Here is a 19,449-nt window from a genome sequence, read left to right as displayed (position 1 = left end):
GTCTAAATTGAGACAATATTTTTATGGAATTCTTACTCTAAAAACCAGGCTTCTAAAAGAATTTAGGACAATGTCTCTTTGTTGAGATATTGGAGACTGCACCATCGTGCGTTCAAATATAAGAATTGGCAGTCAAACTTTGTAACACGAAGGGCAGACTGTGTGTTTTGGAAACTGGATTTTGGAGACTAGGTTGTTGGAGGTTGAGTTTTGCTTTCCAAAGTTGTGGTTTGCCCTGAAGTTATCTGTATTTTGATGCTAATTCCACTGCCCCAAGAACAGCTGCCTAGTCACATACTCAGAACTCAGGTGACTTTCCAAAGTTGTGGCTGTGCTCTGGTGTTACAAAGAGAACTTAAAGATTGTGATTAAGGATTGCCGGTGTTACATTGACTAACTCAAACTTATTTATTAAAAAATCAAACAGGTAGAGATTGTTACAAGATTTATGAAGGATTGATGAGGTTTTAGAACTTGTGGGAGCATTACAGCCTGTTTGCTTACTCCAACTGCCATTTCAAGATAGATTTAGAGGATGTCCTGGCGATTGTGAGTTTTCATTTCGTGAGCTTGCTTATAATTTTAGAGAGCCCATAAAGTGATATCATTAAAAATTTTACAAAAGAATGGCTAACAGCCTTGTATTATGTAATTTTGTTGCTTCTTCAATGTAAGAAGTTGGAACTTTAAATCTTTCAGTGTATATGGAAATTTTTACTACAAACTTCTGCTCTCAAAATGAGCTTTAATATTTGGGGAGTAGCTGTTACACTACTCCAGAAAAGAATATTTGAAACTAATTTTAAGCTTCTAAGGATATGTTAATTGGCTAAGTACCTCACCTTACCAGAGGACTTAGGTCTTTCTTTGTTATCCACATTGGAGATAAAGCTTCAGTTGTGTTAATACAGAATTATAGGCTAGAGTCATGGAAGTATTTTAAAAAGAAACTGTATATTTGTACATACAACCCATAGGAAATGCGCTTACTGTATTTATAGGTGGTTCATCTAATGAAAAGGCTACATGTATGATTGGATCACTTGTTTATTCTCTTGAGTTTCTGTTGCTTCAGCACAGATTATTAAATTCTGTGCTTTAGCCACTGTTTTTTTAAATCAAGCTTTCAATTCATATACTGATAGCCAATGTACGGCTTGTAGTTTACAATTGATTTCAATTACTTAATGCTTTATTAGAGGTAGGTTTTCTACTTGAAATCAGTGAGTGATGATTTCAGTGTGAATGTCTGACAACTCACTGTCCTTTCAGTGCTCTGGCTCAGACAACTAAACAAAACCATAGACCCAGCTCTTTGAAAATGGTAATGGAGTTGATAACACACACTCACAAAAAGAGGAAGACTCCATTTGCTTACTTTCAATGCCCAGCCTCACCCTGCCAACTCAGGGATTTCTAGTAAGACTGAAATTGGACAATATTTACAAGATTTGACATTTCTAATTAATGCTTATGTTTAGGTAAATAAAGTTTGTGAGGTGCTAGAGAGATGGCTTAGTGGTTAAGAACACTAAATACTGTTCCTTTAGAGGCCATTTAAGAACTCAAACTAGATTGCCTGGACCCCTTAATGAGGGAGGACAATGATACTAGACAGTTTATATCTTAATAAATAAAAAGGGGGAGTTATATCCCTGTATGCTATGTATGCTATACAATTATTTAATAATACTCCTTTTATTTCCCATTTTAAAATTTGGATGCCAAGGAACCCTTGAGTGTTTATGGCACCCTACAACTAGGCATACTTCTGCATTTGGCATGATCCTGTCCAGGTATTTTTATGGGGAAGGGGGAATGTTTGTGTTTTTTCTACAGGATGCTACAGGAGTGTGCCAGCTGCCTGAGTGTCTGGTGAGACATGCTGATCCTGGTTGCATGAAGATTCAGCTCTCGTGGTTCAGGTCCCTGGAGTCATTCCTCTGCCCTGAGAGGAAGATGGAAGATTCCCCCTCATCTTTTGTCATCACAGAGATTTTGGCGTTGCTACAGTCAGTGTTACCACTGCGTGTGTCCCGTCCCACTGTGGCCTGTGCTTTGACCCTCTGTGCACTGATGCTTTCTGGAGAAGACTGGACTCCAGCTGTTACCCCTGCCCCCCTCATGCCCCTGGTGACTCTTGCTGCCTTAACTGGTGTTGTCATTTTGCAGTCTGTAGCTTCACAGGAATGCAATCTGTGTGAAGCTGCTGTGGATTGGGGAACTCTGCCCTGGTTGTGCAGATCTCAGACATGGTTCCATTGCCTGCTGGTTGTTCCAGAAAAGAATGACCGATCCTAAACTGTCCTGGGAAAGACCTTGTTACTTTCGCTGCTATTGTAGCAGCCATTACTGCTGCAGCCATTGTGTCTGCAGTGTCTAGAGTTACCCTCCCCCAATCTATTGTTAGGCAAGCACAGTGGGTGAACTTTCTGGAGTAGTTGCTAGCAATTGGGAATTCTAAATTTTATTATAGGAGCGGCTTGACTACGGCCCTTGATGGTAGCGGCTGAGGAGAACCAGATGAGGTGCCCACTACTTATCGGGAGTGGCTTTGTTTGGTGCAGCCCTATGCTGTGGATTAGTGTTTATGCTATGGTTGGTTTGCAAACTCAGATCTCAACAGAAACATGACAAGGTCATTATCACTCAAGCACTTGTGGCCATTGAACAAGGGGCCTCCCCTGGAATTTGGTTATCTATCCTCAAAAATTAGTCGACATCTGAATTCTCTGCTCTTGCACCCCATGGATTTGTGGATCCATTGCACTGGGATGAGAGAGACTCAATGATTCTTTGATCAGCCCTTCTACATCGCTGAGGTTTCCTCATTGCACGCGATAGGGTGATCATGATTTCCCCACTAACTCATTTTCTGGCTGGCCTCTTTTGTAGAGTTCGCCCTAGGTCGTTTAGCAGTTACTGTCACACAGCACTGCGGTATCCAGAGACGGGCAACTTTCCTCATGCACAGACCAATCTAAGACACGGGGCCCGGTGGCGATAGGGTTACCCTACCACAGATAAGGCTGTGACATTAGAGGAACGACCTAAGACAGGAGCCATACCAGATGGACGTAACTGCAGAGGCCCAGACCAGCCTCATGCTAGTAAAACAAAAAGGGGGAGATGTGGAAAGCCGCAATAACATTCGCCAGCACTAGATGGCACTGGCTTCGGCTGTGCCCCACGTGGAAAGCCGGGATAGCATTCACCATTACAAGATGGCGCTGGCTTCTGCTGAGCCAGCGCGACTTCCTTTCAGGAAACTAGCTGTGTGCGCATGTGCAAGAGTGTGTTAGCGTCAAGTCTTTGCCCACCCCGGGGCGTGCCAATGAGATCATGGGTAAGCGACCAATCAGGTGTGAAAGCACCAAGCTAGGGTGTATATAAGCAGCGCCATTCTGGGGCTCGGGTCTCTCCTCTTCAAGATGCAATAAACGCTTTGCTGCAGAAGGATCCTGGTGTCCGCGTGACGTTCTTGCTGGCAAGACTTTGGGCGCACGACATTTCACTTGCTTGGTTAATGTCAAACCAAGGTATTTTTATATTATTTTTGGTTATATTGAAGGGTGTCATTTCCTTAATTTCTTTGTCAGCCTGTCTTTTCCTTTGAGTAGAGGAAGGCTACTGATTTGTTTGTGTTAATTTTATGTCCAGCCACTTTGCTGAAGGTGTTTATCAGCTGAAGGAGTTCTCTGGTGGAATTTTTGGGGTCACTTAAGTATACACTCATATCATCTGCAAATCATGATATTTTGGCTTCTTCCTTTGTAATTTGTTTCCCTTTGATCTCTTTTTGTTGTCTAATTGCTCTGGGTATGACTTCAAGTAGTATATTTAATAGGTAGGGAGAGAGTGTTCAGCCCTGTCTAGTCCCTGATTTTAGTGGGATTGTTTCAAATTTCTCTCCATTTAATTTGATTTTGGCTACTGGTTTGCTGTATATTGCTTTTACCTTGTTTAGGTATGGCCTTGAATTCCTGATCTTTCCAAGACTTTTATCATGAAGGGGTGTTGAATTTTGTCAAATGCTTTCTCAGCATCTAATGAAATGATCATGTGGGTTTTTTCCCTTGAGTTTGTTTATATAGTAGATTACATTGATGAATTTCCACATATAGAACCATTCCTAAATTCCTGCAATGAAGCCTACTTGATCATATTGGATGATCATTTGATGTGTTCTTGGATTCAGTTTGTGAGAATTTTATTGAGTATTTTTGCATTGATGTTCATGAGGAAAATTGGTCTGAAGTTTTCTTCCTTTGTAGGTTCTTTGTGTGGTTTACACGTAGGCATAATTGTGGTTTCAAGAAGGAATTGGGTAGAGTTCCTTCCATTTATATTTTGTGGAATAGTTTGAAGAGTATTGGTATTAGGTGTTCTTTTATGGTCTGATAGAATTCTGCACTAAACCCATCAGGTTCTGGGATTATTTTGGTCGGGAGACTTTTACTGACTGCCTTTATTTCTTTAGAGGTTATGGGGCTATTTAGTTGGTCCATCTGATCCTAATTTAACTTTGGTACCTGGTATCTGTTCAGAAGATTGTCCATTTCATCCAGATTTTCCAATTTTGTTGTGTATATGCTTTTGTAGTAAGATCTGATAATTTTTTGAATTTCCTCAGTTTCTGTTGTTATGTCTTCATTTTCATTTTTGAGTCTGTTAATTTGGATACTGTCTCTGTGCTCTCTGGTTAGTTTGGCTAAGGGTTTATCTATCTTGTTGATTTTTTCAAAGAACCAGCTCCTGGTTTTGCTTATTCTTTGTATAATCCTTTTTGTTTCTACTTGGTTGAGTTCAGCTCTGAGTTTGATTATTTCCTGCCTTCTGCTCCTTTTGGGTGTATTTGCTTCTTTTTGTTCTAGAGCTTTTAGGTGTGCTCACAACTTGTTAGTGTATGCTTTCTTCAGTTTCTTGTTGGAGGCTCTCAGTGCTATCAGTTTTCCTCTTAGCACTACTTTCCTTGTGTCCCATAAGTTTAGTATGTTGTGCCTTCATTATCATTAAATTCTAAAACGTCTTTAATTTCTTTATTTCTTCCTTGACTAAGTTGTGATTGTTCAACTTCCATGTGGGCATTCTGTTGTTTTTATTTTTATTGAAGACCAGTCTTAGTCCGTGGTGATCTGATAGAATGCATGGGATTATTTCAATTTCCTTGTATTTATTGAGGCCTGTTTTGTGACCAATTATATGGTCAGTTTTTGAGTAGATACCATGAGATGCTCTCTTAGGACGAAATGTTCTATAGATATCTCTTAAATCCATTTGGTTCATAACTTCTGTTAGTTTCACTATCTCTCTGTTTAGTTTCTCTTTCCATGATGAGAACGGGATGTTGAAGTTTCCTACTATTACTGTGTGTGTATGCTTTGTGCTTTAGTAAAGTGTTTTTTTATGAATGTGGGTGCCCTTGCATTTCGAGCACAGATGTTCTGAATTGGGAGTTCATCTTGATAGATTTTTCCTTTTATGAGTATGAAGTGTCCTTCCTTATCATTTTTGATAACTTTTGATTGAAGGTCGATTTTATTTGATATTAGAATGGCTACTGCAGCTTGTTTCTTGGGACCATTTGCTTAGAAAAAAATTTTCCCGCCTTTTACTCTTAGGTAGTGTCTGTCTTTGTCACTGAGGTGAGTTTGAGGTTATTGATATTAAGAGATATTAAGGAATAGTGATTGTTTCTTGTTATTTTTGTTGGTAGAGGTGGAATTATGTTTGTGTGGCTCTCTTCTTTTTGTTTCATTGTGAGGAGATTACTTTCTTGGTTTGTCTAGGGTGTAGTTTGCCTCCTTGTGCCAGAGTTTTCCATCTATTATCCTTCCTAGGGCTGAATTTGGGGAAAGATATTATGTAAATTTCATTTTGTCATGGAATATCTTGGTTTCTACATCTATATTAATTGGTAGTTTTGCTATATATAGTAGCCGAGGCTGTAATTTGTGTTCTCTTAGTGTCTGTATGACATCTATCATAGTCTGTTGAGAAGTCTGTTGTAATTTTGATAGGTCTGTCTTTATACTGTATTTGACTTTTTCCCCCTACTGCTTTTAATATTTTTTCTTTGCTTTGTGCATGTGGTGTTTTGACTCTTATGTGACAGTGGAGTTTCTTTTCTGGTCTAATCTATTTGGAGTTCTGTAGGCTTCTTGTAAGTTCAAGGGCATATCTTTCTTTAGGTTAGAAAGGTTTTCTTCTATAATTTTGTTGAAGATATTTACTGGCCCTTTAAGTTGGGAATCTTTGTTTTTTTCTATACCTATTATTCTTAGGTTTTATCTTCTCATTGTGTCCTGGATTTCCTGGATGTTTTGGGTTAGGATATTTTTGCTTTTTGCATTTTCTTTGACTATTGTGTCAATGTTTTCTATGGTATCTTCTGCACCTGCAATTCTCTCTTCAGTGTCTTGTATTCTGTTGATGATTCTTGTGCCTGTGACTCCTGATCTCTTTCTTAGGTTTTTTTTTTTTTTAATTTGTTTTTGATTTCTTTATTGTTTGCATTTCCATTTTTAGATCCTGGATGATTTTTTTCAAGCACCTGTTTGGTTGTGTTTTTCTGTAATTCTTTAAACGATTTTTTGTTTCCTCTTTAAGGGCTTCTACTTGTTTACCTGTGTTGTGCTGTATTTCTTTAAGGGAGATATTTATGCCCTTCTTAAAGTCCTTTATCATCATAATGAGATGTGATTTTAAATCCAAATTTTGCTTCTCTGGTGTGTTGGGATATCCAGTATTTGCTGTGGTGGGAGAACTGGTTTCTGATGATGCCAGGTAGTCTTGGTTTCTCTTGCTTAGGTTCTTGTGCTTGCCTCTGGCCATTTGGTTAACTCTGTTGTTAGTTGGTCTTGCTGTTTCTGACTACAGCTTTTCCCTCCCGTGTGCCTGTGAGCCTGTGAGCCTGTGACTTTTGGAATGAGAGTGCTCCTGGCACACCAGCTCTCTGCCCTCAGGTTTTGGGTTGTGAGCTGTGGAACAGCCCCAGGTCTGGGTGTAGAGGAAGACCAGAAGAGTCCTGTCCTAGGCCACAGTCTGGTTTTCCATATGCTCTCATCAGGTCTCTCTTGTGGGCTGTGGGCTTAGGATGGAGATTGCTCCTTGGAGACCAGCTCTCTGCAGGCAGGTTTTGTGTCTGAAGGTTGTGGAACAACCCCAGCTCTGGGTGCAGTGTCTTTACGACACTACAGAGTGTGTGCATGTACATACAACATGGGGCTTGCATTCATTTCCCATGACCATGATGATTACAAAGTGAGGGGAAGCCTGTGTGAGGGTCTCACAGCTCACTTAAGTGTCCTTAGGTGTCACTCTTTGATGGCAGTCATTTCGCTCAATGTCAGTCAGAGGACTCTGCCTTATGCTTCATCTAATCTGGATTTCAGCAAGTGTGCAAGGTTTTTCAGAAGTATAAGTTCTGAAGCCTTTTGTGGCTATTAGGAATTCAGGACAGCTCTGCTCAGGATAGGAGATAGGTCCCTCCCTTTGAGTCCTGAGAATCACCTCCCTGGTTTCTGGTACATTCTAGAGTGTCCCCCCCAATCTCCTACCTCCCTGTTTTGATTCTTTCTGCTGGCCCTCAGGAAGAGTTAGCACACCCATTGACTCAGTCCTCCACTCTTCACAGCTCTGACAGATAAAGTCCTTAAGTCAGGTAAACATTGCTACATCTGTGCCAACCTTCAGGACAATGCTGAAGGGACATGTGGCTCCCTTCTCATTCCTTTTCCTGTTGTTTCAGTCATTTTTTTCTGTTCGTTTTGTTTTACAAGCACAATTTTGTTATTTCCACATATCACAGCTTCTTTTATGGCTTGGATGTTTCTGGAGGATTTTAGAGCTTCCATTCCTGTAAAATAACCCCAGGGACATACTCATAGTTTTATTTTCACAACATGGCACAGAATGATTCTGTAAGTGTGGTGGGACAGGATTCTTAAACTTTAGTTCAAGATTGAGTGCTTTGTTTACCCTGGGCCTTGAAAGAGTAACTCAAAGCAGATGGTTAAAGAAGAAGAAAATAAAACCATCTCGAGTATATCATGTGTTACATCTTCTCTTTCAAAGATAAAATTGTTTAAATTGTGTGGGCATAATGGAAACCAAGTTCAATACCTTTAGAGAAACCGTCAGCTGCAAGTGTGGGTGGGTGTGGGCACAGACAGCCGAGTGTCCACAGTAGACTTCCTTTTGTTAATGTTGCTTCTCAGAACTTAGAATCTGTTACTGTTCACAGTTCTCATCCCTTGTCTCCAATGGACGCATCAAGAGTCTATGGTAATGTAAAGACATTTAGGTCTCCAGGGCATAAGCAAGCATCATTCCCATCTCTCTCCACAGGTAAGTAACTTTATTTATTCTTTAGGAATTTGCATATATTCTAGATATAACCCTCTCCTGTTATTTTGCAATTGTAAGCGATTGCTTTGGGATGGTGAGATGACTCATTAGGTAAAAGTACTTGCTGCACAAACCTGACAACTGGAGGAAAAGTGTGTGTGTGGCGGGGTGGCTTGTTGAAATAGAAGAAAACTGACAATTTCCAATGCTTTTGCTGCAAAGAGAATCGCTTCCTGAAGTTGTTCTCTGATCTCTACACCTACTGTGGTATGCACATACTTGCAGTTACACAGAGAGACAGAGACAGAGAGACAGATAGACAAGACAGACAGACAGACAGACAGACACACAGACACACACACACACACACACACCTCTGTTGTTTTTTAAGCAGTGGTTCTGTTTGTGTTGATGGTGTAGGACAACGTGCCTGCAGATATCTACAGCTTCAGAGAGAAAAAGCTTTTTGTTCATGTAATTTTCATAGCAGGGCTTCTCCTAATCAACCTTAGTTAAAGGAAGCATGGAGGAATAATGTTTTACAAACATGAGCAGGTTAATGCTGTTAGAGATACTGCAAACTTGCTCTAATGGCTCTCCCATTCCAGATTCTGGGACAGAACAGACCTGGCTCAGCTCTACTGCAGTTGCACCCCTAGCATTTTGTGTTAGGGAAAATCAGCCCTCTTTTCTGCCAGAGAGTTTAGTAATCTTAGAGAAATAATGTGCAAGACTGAGGTAATACTCAGGATGATGAAAATGTAGAAAATGCATCAAATTGTCATGAGGTAGCCCTGCACTCTGAGACTCACCTGGGCTTACTAACATCAATAATGCTGTAACATTTCCAATGTGACATTATTCCTATATTGTGAAAACAATGTGATTAACAATATTAAAGGATGTTTGGTTACGATCTATTAAATTATAAAAGTTAAAATCAGGAAAACATCATAAGAGTCGCTAGCTTCACCTTCAAGTCAGGGTCAGGAGAAAATGGAGGCTTTTACAGTGCCTAGAGGATCCAAGTGAGCTAGCCAGGATACAAAGAAGCCATTTTCCCTCTGCTTGTGTTTCTACTTAGCAAAACAGAGGTGGGACTTGTCGAAATGGAAGTAAGAAAATGCAGGTTGAGAAGAGCAATGATGTTTCCTCAACACTACTGTCCATGATCTCCAATCAAGAGACTAGAAAATTTGCCTACCCTCATTGAGATTATTTTCCTACAGACATTAACTTGAATGGAAAGCTGAAGGAAAATTAGTAGAATAAAGCCATTGAGGCATAAGGTGTGTGACCCATTAGTGAAGGAACTGAACCAACCTGAACCAACTGAAGCAACCCATTGACTAGATGGCTTAAACTGTGGGAAATTCACACCCCAGTAGTTATATCTCTCAGTAAATAAACGAACAAAAACAGAGAAAAGAACATACTTTGTGACCAAAGGACAAAACCTTTTCTTTGATGGTAGGATGGATCAAATGTGTACAGAGTTCATTTCATTCATTCATTCATTCATTCATTCATTCATTCATTCATACAACAACCCTACTATGTGTCAGTATTTCTTGAAATGATGAGATTCAGGTATAAAATGTGAATATTTTTTCATTATTGGATTCCTATGAATGTGTATATGTGCTGTCATTAAACACCTGCATCATACACTGCGTGGTGTTGAATGACAGCAAGAAAGACATTTAAGCGAAAAGATGTTTTGCCATTATAGACAGCAGCAAACAGAGGCATACAGGTAGGCATTCTGATAGATGATTCTGGAGTTCAGCCATGAAAAGTGCAGGGGATCAAGAATCAGTATCTGAGAGATGAGTCTTCTAGGAAGCTGAACCTGCAGATACAAAGGGAGAACAGGCCTATGATGTAGGGGAACACAAATGTCCAGTGTCCTGTAGAGATCATGTCAGGAGGAATACTCACAGAAAGGGATTTGGAGGACATTGCATAGGTTCCTATCAGTTTGAGGAGGAAACTGCCATAATGTCTGAATAGTGCAGATGACTTAGCATTCTGTGGATACTAAACAAAATGTCTGAAGCAGTGACTTCCACATAACTAAAGTTCACCTGGCCTCTTCAGTGATCAATGACTATTCTCCTCAGTGTAACCTCTTCCAGAACAGCTTAAAAAGGGCAGGATGTCTATGCATTTCCTTATATCTTAGTGCGAAGGAATAGTGATTTCTAAAATCACTCAAATAATCTTCTACTTTCTGTTTTACAAAAAAGCATGACTTGGGAGGTGGGAGGGAGATGAGGAAGCATTACTCAGTATTCAGTGATGCTTTGTAGCAGTTATTAGGCTTTTAAATTCTTAAGAATTGGTCAAAAAATTTTATGAAGTAGGTATTGTCCACTTGTTTTACAGATAAAGAAATTTATGGTTATGAACATATTTCCCCAATATTTTATTGTACTGTACGATATTTTGTTATGTTGAAATGTATCTGTTCTGAATACTAGACTTTAACAAAACACATTAAAAATAGTGACTACAACTACAACACTATTTCACAAAAACACTTAGAATTTCAAGGGTGGAAAGAGTGGGAAAAGAGAGAAATAGAAAACAATGTACAAACACAGAATGAGAAACATTGTTTTTTTTCTCTGGGCTTAGTTACTCTGTGGCTAACTAGTGTTCATAAGAATGTCTAGGCTGATATAAATTCATCGTTCTTATATTCATAGTGCCTTTTCGGCTTTGAAATTTTCTTTGGTGTCTGCTGCTGCCTCTTTGTTCAGCAACACAGCGTGTCTTACACAGCAGCTATCACAATCCATGGTTTTATATCTTAAAATCGAGGCATTGTTTCCTTTCATGACAGTCTTATGTCACCCAGACCACACAGCATTACTCACTGCCCACAAAAGACTGTTTCCAGAACTGTCGCATATAAGCTCGTCACTTCTATAAAATATGGTGTTTGCACAGGACTTATGTGCATATCTCTGTGCTTCAGGTCATCTCCAGATTAACCACAGTGTCTAAGAAGATCTCGGTGCCATACAAATGGCTGTTCTAAGTATTTCTCTAGAGAATATGATGGCGGAATCTCTATGTGTTTAATAGTTGCAACCTTTTAATTTATACATGAAAACCTTTAGTCGGCAATGAATTGGGTCTTCAGATATGGAGGGACTTAAGGCTAAGAAGAACTGTCTCCTATTTCTTAGGATTATTTATTTCCTCTCTCCTTCACTTCATTTCTTTTTGTTTTTTTTTTCTAAAGAACATTTTAAAATAGTTTAGCTTACTTAATAATTGTCAGCATTGCAAAACTGATCTACAGTGTTGAGCTTACCTGTGTTGTCGTCTTCTTCTCCTTCTCCTTCTCCTTCTCCTTCCTCCTCCTCCTCCTCCTTCTCTTCTTCTTCTTCTTCTTCTTCTTCTTCTTCTTCTTCTTCTTCTTCTTCTTCTTCTTCTTCTTCTTCTTCTTCTTCTTCTTCTTCTTCTTCTTCTTCTTCATTCTCCATCATATAATTCATGCACCAAAAATAAAAAAAAATGTGAAAATGGACACACAGGCAATTCTGGAGCACACTATGAAAATAAAAGACAATATATTTTAGCATATCTGATTTAAAATTTTCACATGTAACTCAAGGCATGGTATCATTCACGCCTTGAAATATTTAGAAACAACAGGAAACTAACAAAACCAGGAATCATCTGTATTTGTAGAAATTAAAAAAACTGTTGCTATGGTTGGTAGGACAGAGCTGTAACTCTAGTGTTTGGGAAGAGCAGACAGGGAGATCAGGATTAATCCTTAATCAGTTAAGAGTGAGTTTGGGTCTAGCCTAGGCTACAGGAAAAGCAATCTCAGAAACAGAACAAAGCAAAAGAAACCAAAAAACAGTAAGAAAGCTTTGCTTAAAATGGTACAGGGCTTGGTTCTAATAAATAAGTCTTGAAACCATTCACAAAACAAGTGAGACATGGAACTGTTAGAAATTAAATGAGAGCAAAAGAGGTTTTTAATAAAATTAGAGATGGATGAACCAGCTAATGTTTTTCCTTTTTATCTTTATAAACGAAACATCATTTCCCCGATAAGAAACCCATATATTTTAATTGTTTAGAAGAATGTTAAATTGACACTTGTTACTTGATGACCACATTTCCCAAATTAGTACATTTTGCTTCTTAAAAAACACAAACCATTCATTGTTGATAGAGTTACTGAGGAAGGCAGAAATGTCAAATGAGATATTTAGGCAGTGCAGTGTGGTAGAAATAGTGTATGCCACATCATGTAGGAGACTTGGAGGGTCTTGTGCTCACAGACAACCACTATATGAAATACGAATGGTAAACACAAAGGTTTGCTCCTTTGAAGAAGAGATGCACAATCTAAGAAATTAGACATAGTTAATACTGTGTGACCCTTGCAATATCTATATGGCTGAGACTATACTGAATCATCTCCCAGGCAAGGATAGAGAACTCTTCAATCTATAAAACGTATCCATATAGAAAACGTACTGAAGTCTGAAGTCATACTGTGCACAAAGAATGAGTTAGTTATCACCAGAGAAGTTTGTTTTTTTTTTTTTTTTTTTTTTTTTACCAAACTCCTGAGCTTCAATGCCTAAAATAAACTACTTTGGGTTGGACTCTTGAAGTTTGAACCAATACCCGCTACTTAGTCATGCTGAACCTAACTGCCTACTGCCTCTTGCAGATCATTCCCTGCTGGCTGTGGTGATCACAGAGACTCTGACCATGCTATATCATAGTACTTCCATAACTTCTAAAGACATAGTGTATGTCATGTTATACCGCAGTACCCTTTAATCGCCATTTCAGTGTCTGCAGCTTCTATTACTTATATTCAACAGTGAGATTAAATGAGTGACCATAAAATCATAGAGATAAGTTATTCTGTGTTTTATATGGACAGTGCCCTGATCAGCAATGATGAGATATTATGGCATCTAGGTTAAGATGTCACTCATCAGTCCCTAGTGCCGTGTTCCAGGAACACTAACTCACTCATTGGTGGACCCATATTGCAAAAGTAGAGATACTGACAACCAGACATGACAAAGAGAAACCATAATGCATTCCTTTAAATAAAAGATGATAATACACAGCACTCCATTTAATGGAAAAAATTGTTTATACTGTCACACATCAAATTGTGAAAGTTATAGCCACCAAATATATCATGGGCTAAGTTAAAATGAAAATCTCTCTCTCTCTCTCCCTCTCTCTCTCTCTCTCTCTCTCTTTCTTGTTTGTGTGTGTGTGTGTGTGTGTGTGTGTGTGTGTGTGTTGAAGTGTAGCACTGCTTCCAGGCACAGTCAGTCCACTAGCATGTTGTAAGGGAGATCTTACATAATTATGAACCCCCTCTGATCATTATCTCAGATGTTCTCAAGTGGACTTAACAAGTGTAGTCTTTGCACTTCTTAGATGCTTGTCGGTGCCCACACTGGCATCATTTGGCTCTGAAACTTGGCTGTGCTGCGCTGATCCTTCTTCTCTTGACCCTGATTGGACTCAGTGTCTTCGGTAAGTGAGGCAAGAGCTTTTGCTTCATAATTTTCCCACTTAAACATTAGTCCTCTTTATAGCACTTGGCCTCCTGAATCCTAGGGTAAGGTCAATGCCACATAATGTTACAGGCCAATATACTGAGTTTTCTGCCAAAACTTCCTTTCTCCATGCTTCTTAATTTTTCAGAAAACCATTACAGGGCATAGCATATGTGTATCTTGAACTATAAAAAATCCAAGTCACATTGTTAAAAAAGATGACAGTAACAAAGGAGCTCAAAAGTCCCCATGTTAGCTTCTGACATGCTTGCTAAACCTTGTCTTGGTGTGGGTGAGCTTGCGGATGAACAAGCCCAGATGTGACTGTGAACAACTGAGAGATTCAGCCATGCCCACAGGTTGTCTTGTCAATCAGAATCATATGCAACCTCAGAGCCTTGTGAAGCCAAATGGGCTGTGCTTTTCTTCTTCATATATACTGTCTCAGAACTTGTTCCATTATCTGGTTTGCTGATATTTTATCCTCAGTCCTGAAATCCAGATTTGTTGAAGTAATCCATTGCCTGAAGTGAGAAATAGAATATACGTTCTACTCTTCATTTCACCATCAATCATCTCTGTGTGTTTTTCTTATTTACTAGTGAGATTCCTAGTGCAAAAACCATTCATAGAAAAATGCAGTGTGGCTGCTCAAGAGAACGGGACTGAACCAACAGGTAATTGTGTGGCTTGAATTTCCTGAGAATGATAGTTGACACAAAATGTGAGTTACCTCAGTCAAAGTTCACAAACAGCTCTCCATGAGGACATGAGGACACTATACTGCAATGGTTTTGTCTGAGAAGACAGCCATACTGTGAAGACATCTTGGGAGAGTCACACAGTTTGTAAATGTTGGCGCTGGGAACTGCATTGAAGCTGTGTGATGGTGACAGCTATGAGCTTCGGTCCTGCTGCCTGCTGATGCTGGTACACATGAGCACTCATAGGCAGATATCAAGTTAAGAAGTGGAATATTTGATGAATTTAATGAATATGTTGAACATGTTCCTTTGGTGAAGTTAATTAATAGAAAGAAAATATAAATCAATCCTTTGTCATTATGATTCCCTGACATATGATAGCATTATTTATGCTCCCACATGTACTAATGAAGTAGCTACAGTGTGTAGTTGACTGTGATTGTGATGTAGCAGAAAGAGGGCAGAAATAGAATATGTCTTCTCTCTTCTCTAGGGAGATCAGCCATACTAGAATGCCCGAGACATTGGCAACCACACCGGAACAAATGCTTAATTATTTCTCAAATTTCCAGACCTTGGGCAGAAGGTCTAGTTGCCTGTTCTATGAAAGAAGCCACTTTGTTGATCATTGAAAATGAAGAAGAACTGGTACATTGCTAAACAATATTGTTAAGTAAAACATAAGGCTTTTCTTTAAGCTATGTCAATATCTCTGTTCCCTAACCAATTGTCTATACTGAGGAACTGGAGGCTTGCATTTTAAAGAGTTCATAATCTGAGAGATTAATTGAATTTATTAATTAATAACTTCAATGAATCAATTAAAATTAAAATATATAGAGAAAAATTTCTCAATGTAGAGAGAATTATTGGTGGGGAGCTAGGAAGGAGTAATTGTGTTTTAGAAAGTTAATAGAAGTAAGTTAGTCATGAATAAACATGTGGTAGTTTAAGTCTTTCACTCTGTTTTGATCATAGAAGTTTGTGCAGAACATTTTAAAGGGAAGACAACAGTTATTTTTTATTGGACTAAATTATGTACAAACGGAGATGACCTGGAAGTGGATAAATGGCTCTGTTTTAAAGCCTAACATGTAAGTTTTAAATGAATTAATTTGAAAATTCAATTCATATCCATTTTACTAAAAATTAAGTTTTATAATTTTAATTTAGTTTATAAATTCTTGAAAGGTTAAAATAGACTGAAAAGACAAGTAAACCATTTATTGAAAGTTTTCATATACAAGTAGACATCAACCTTTTATAATAGTTTGTGGTGCATGTGTGTGTGTGTGTGTGTGTGTGTGTGTGTGTGTGTTTATTTACAATGGAATTGTAAAGGATAAATAGTAGATTAACTTATCCATGTTAGAGATAAAATATTTTTAAATGTCTACCTGAAACACTTAGATTTTTTTCTTTTTCTTTTTAAATATACATACTTACAGAGAATTTCTTTAATTTGTGTGTGTGTGTGTGTGTGTGTGTGTGTGTGTGTGTGTGTGTGTGCCTGCCAGTATGTATTTATGTCTACCCTGTGCATTCAGGAGCCTACAGATGTCCGAGAAGAGCATCAGATTTCCTATATTTGGAGTTAGAGATGGTTGTAACCTGCCTTGTGGGAGCTGAAAGTTGAATCTGTGTCATTTGAATGAGCTGTAAGCAGTGTTAACCTCTAAACTATCCCTCCCACTCTATACAAAAATCCTTATGTAGCTCTTTAGAATTGTGGCATAAAGTTGCATCTAAGTATGCCATGAAAGGAATTTCTCTAGGCAGAATAAGAATAGACATTGCCATTTTAAAATAATTTCATACAAACTAACGATTGGTTTTTGTGTGTATGTTTGTGTCTGTATGAATATTGATTTTGTTTTGTGTGTTTCTTAATTGTATATGATGTAAAATGCTTACTTAATCTTGATTCACAATACAAAAATATAATAAAACATGAAAAATTCATGTAAAGCAGAGGATTATGCTCGGTTGCTGTGTGATTTTACTCTTGGATAAAATGATGCTCTGATCAAACAACAACAACCAGGTAAATCTGGAGGCGTCCTGCTACAGGAGAGAGTCAGCCAAAGCCTGTTTAGTGTATGCTGCACTGAGGCAATGGCTCCAGGTACAAGCTCTAGGTGTCTAAGCCTCACAACTCATTCCACAGAACCCATCTAAAAAAAGCCAGATGCAGAAGTGAATACCTGTATCTTGGCACTCTTGCAGAGAGACAGGAGGTGAAGACAGTGGCTTAGAAGAACTTGGGCCAGTGAGCCTCCAGTCCACAGCAGGTAGAAACAACAATGGACATACTAGGGTGTCATCAAATTTGCTGTTCATTTCCAAGGAACTATACAGAAAAAGGAACGGAGGCAAAGGCACAGGAGTGAGGGAGGTTGCCTACTGTCTGATATGTTATATCCTGATAGAGACAGGCTAGTCTTGAACTCACCCTTCCTTACAATCACCCAGAAGATGCCTGTGTTAGTGTTGGCTTCTGGTCTCATGTACGGGAATAATGCTAAATTGAAGCAAAGACCCACCTGCTTTGGGATGACACAGGAAGGAATTGGATCCTGTTCAACATGAGCTGAGGCTCTTGTCCTCTCTGCACCCAATTGTGCAGACCCACTGTGTTCATTCTGTTTGTTGAATACAGTTAATGAGAACTGAGAACCTACTGTGTGTAAGGGTTGACATGCATTCATGTATATCTCAATACCTCCCCTAAACATTAGCTGGTTCAACCCTATATATTTTAGGAAACTGAAGCTCAGCAAATGAAGATGCTTTCCACATAATCACACAACATGTTTGTAGTAGATGGAATAGGTTTCACCTCCAAGTCTTAAACCTCCTCTTTGTATATCATGATAAATATTCTTGCTGGAAGAATTCTTCTCCAGTGACAGTGCAATGCAAAATTATAGGGGTTGCTATTAGCTGTATCTTTAATGTTCATATGTGTTTATAATGTTTGTCACTGTGTGTTTACTATACATAAATACCATGTAATCTAGAGATTTCTTAAAAGTCCAAAGAGAAATGAGGACTGATGTAATAATTGAAAAAAAATCTTGGACACTAGGAGAAGTTATGTTTTGCTCTCCAGATTACGGATCACTGGTTCAGAGGTAGAGAACAGCTGTGCCCTCATCTCACACACAGAAGTGTTTTCAGATTCCTGTTCTTCAGACAACCATTGGATCTGCCAAAAGACCCTGAAACGTGTCTGAAACCCTGTGTCCTGACTCCTGATTGTGAATCTCATCTTGATTACTTCATAGTCCACGCCAGATCTCTGCACTGAACATTGTCTGCTGTTGGCCCACCCAGGGCATAGTTAGTGGCACAAAGCATGGACTCCAAAACCACTGTTACTTTTACTGGTGCTCATCTCCACTTTATTATGTAAATGTACACAGACAGATGTGCCATTCTAGGAGAAGAGTTTATCAAAGGAAGCACAGGCCAGCAGGGGGCACTGGAGGCCTTGTGTGGTCCTTGCTTATCTCTGTGTCTGAGGTCATCTACAGACAACTGTGGAAAACTGCCTGTAAAGTTTGGATTTTAACCACATCCCCACTGCAAGCCATTTCACATTTGGGCTGTAGAATCTTGATTAAAAGTCTTGTTGTTGACTGACAGCAGAGGCTCAGAGTTGAGGATCTTGAGATGAGAAGAATTTGTATTGATGGACACTCACAAATTAGTTTATTAATAATAGACTAATCCTGTGACAATGAGCATGACTTTATGTAAACTGAACTCTGCCCATAGGATACTTCTTACCCTGTGGTGATGCACTACCAGACTCTGGGCAGATGCTGGTCCATTGATACTGAGCTTATCAGTGTCCTGAGCTGTGTGAAAGTGAGATGTCTTCTTCTCCAGTGTCCTATTAAAACAACAACAAGAACAGCAGCAGCAACAACAACAACAACAACAACAACAACAAGATTTAGACAAGGACTTCTCTCTTTCCACTGTCCACAGCCATCCCATTCATTTATCTCATGACTTCTTTCTTCCACACCTCTCTATAATTTATGGCTTATGTGCAAATAGTAGGAAGTATGCAGTTACATATTTGGTAACTGTAGTAGAAAATAAATGATGTCTTTTTAATTTTTAAATTAGAGAAAATAAGTATTCCAAAAATAAATATTCTGATAAAATAAGTATTCTGATAAATCATTTGGATGTCCTCTTCTTTTAAAAAAAACAAAACAAATAAATAAATAAACCAAAAACTGAAAAATAAAAAAAACTTTGGCCAAAGGTTCCATTGTAATCAAAAGAAAAGATTTTGTTTACTGTATAAGAGGCATAATGAAATTTCTTAGAATAGATACCTATTGATTCATATATCACTCAATATGAAATGTAGTAAAATTTAAGCAAGTGCTATGATCCAAGTAGAATCATAATTAAAATTAATTCTAAATTAAAATTATTATTTAGAGTGTATGGGTGTTCTCCTTGCATGTGTGTCTGTGTTCTATGTAGGTGCAATGCCCTTGGAAGCAAGAAGTCAATTGATCCCTTAGGATTGGAGTTATAGATGGTTGCAAGCTGCAGTGTGGATAATACTCTTGGACATCCACTGTGAAACTGTTTTGTCTACACATCAATGGATCCTAATACTCAAGAAATCCTACAACTGATCTGGAATGCCTTTCCCCAGGATTTCAGAGATAGTCCTCATCTTTTGGACTAAACATTCACTAAAGACTGAGTCTGTCTCCCTCTTTTTCCTCCTGCCTCTCCCATTTTGCCTCCCACCTGCGTCAGAATATAGATAACCTCTTTTGTAGCACTTCCCTCTCTGA

General features: G+C 38.7%; 1 protein-coding gene across 2 annotated transcripts; it reads left to right on the top strand.

Moving 5' to 3' along the window:
- The first annotated feature begins 8,233 nt into the window (after positions 1-8,233).
- Positions 8,234-19,059, top strand: LOC116903198 (killer cell lectin-like receptor subfamily B member 1F). 2 transcript variants are annotated; one of them, XM_032905574.1, is made up of 6 exons: positions 8,234-8,349; positions 13,792-13,890; positions 14,516-14,590; positions 15,111-15,265; positions 15,596-15,711; positions 17,730-19,059. In XM_032905574.1, the coding sequence occupies exons 1-6, from the start codon at positions 8,265-8,267 to the stop codon at positions 17,851-17,853; spliced, it is 654 nt and encodes a 217-aa protein (XP_032761465.1). In that variant the 5' UTR covers positions 8,234-8,264; the 3' UTR covers positions 17,854-19,059. The 2 variants fall into 2 exon arrangements, with proteins under 2 accessions (XP_032761465.1, XP_032761466.1); XM_032905575.1 differs by having other exon boundaries at positions 8,238-8,349; positions 15,599-15,711.
- The last annotated feature ends 390 nt before the right edge of the window (positions 19,060-19,449 follow it).

The sequence above is a fragment of the Rattus rattus genome, chromosome 6, assembly GCF_011064425.1.
Source record: "Rattus rattus isolate New Zealand chromosome 6, Rrattus_CSIRO_v1, whole genome shotgun sequence".
Lineage (NCBI taxonomy): Eukaryota > Metazoa > Chordata > Mammalia > Rodentia > Muridae > Rattus > Rattus rattus.
This window is presented reverse-complemented; position numbering and strand designations above follow the sequence as displayed.

Bases quoted from the DNA above. Each gene is read 5' to 3' on its own strand.
- LOC116903198 (XM_032905574.1), top strand. From the start codon at position 8,265: ATGGACGCATCAAGAGTCTATGGTAATGTAAAGACATTTAGGTCTCCA. The intron at 13,891-14,515 runs GTAAGTGAGGCA...CTTATTTACTAG, and splicing joins GATTGGACTCAGTGTCTTCG to TGAGATTCCTAGTGCAAAAA. The intron at 15,266-15,595 runs GTACATTGCTAA...TTTTGATCATAG, and splicing joins TTGAAAATGAAGAAGAACTG to AAGTTTGTGCAGAACATTTT.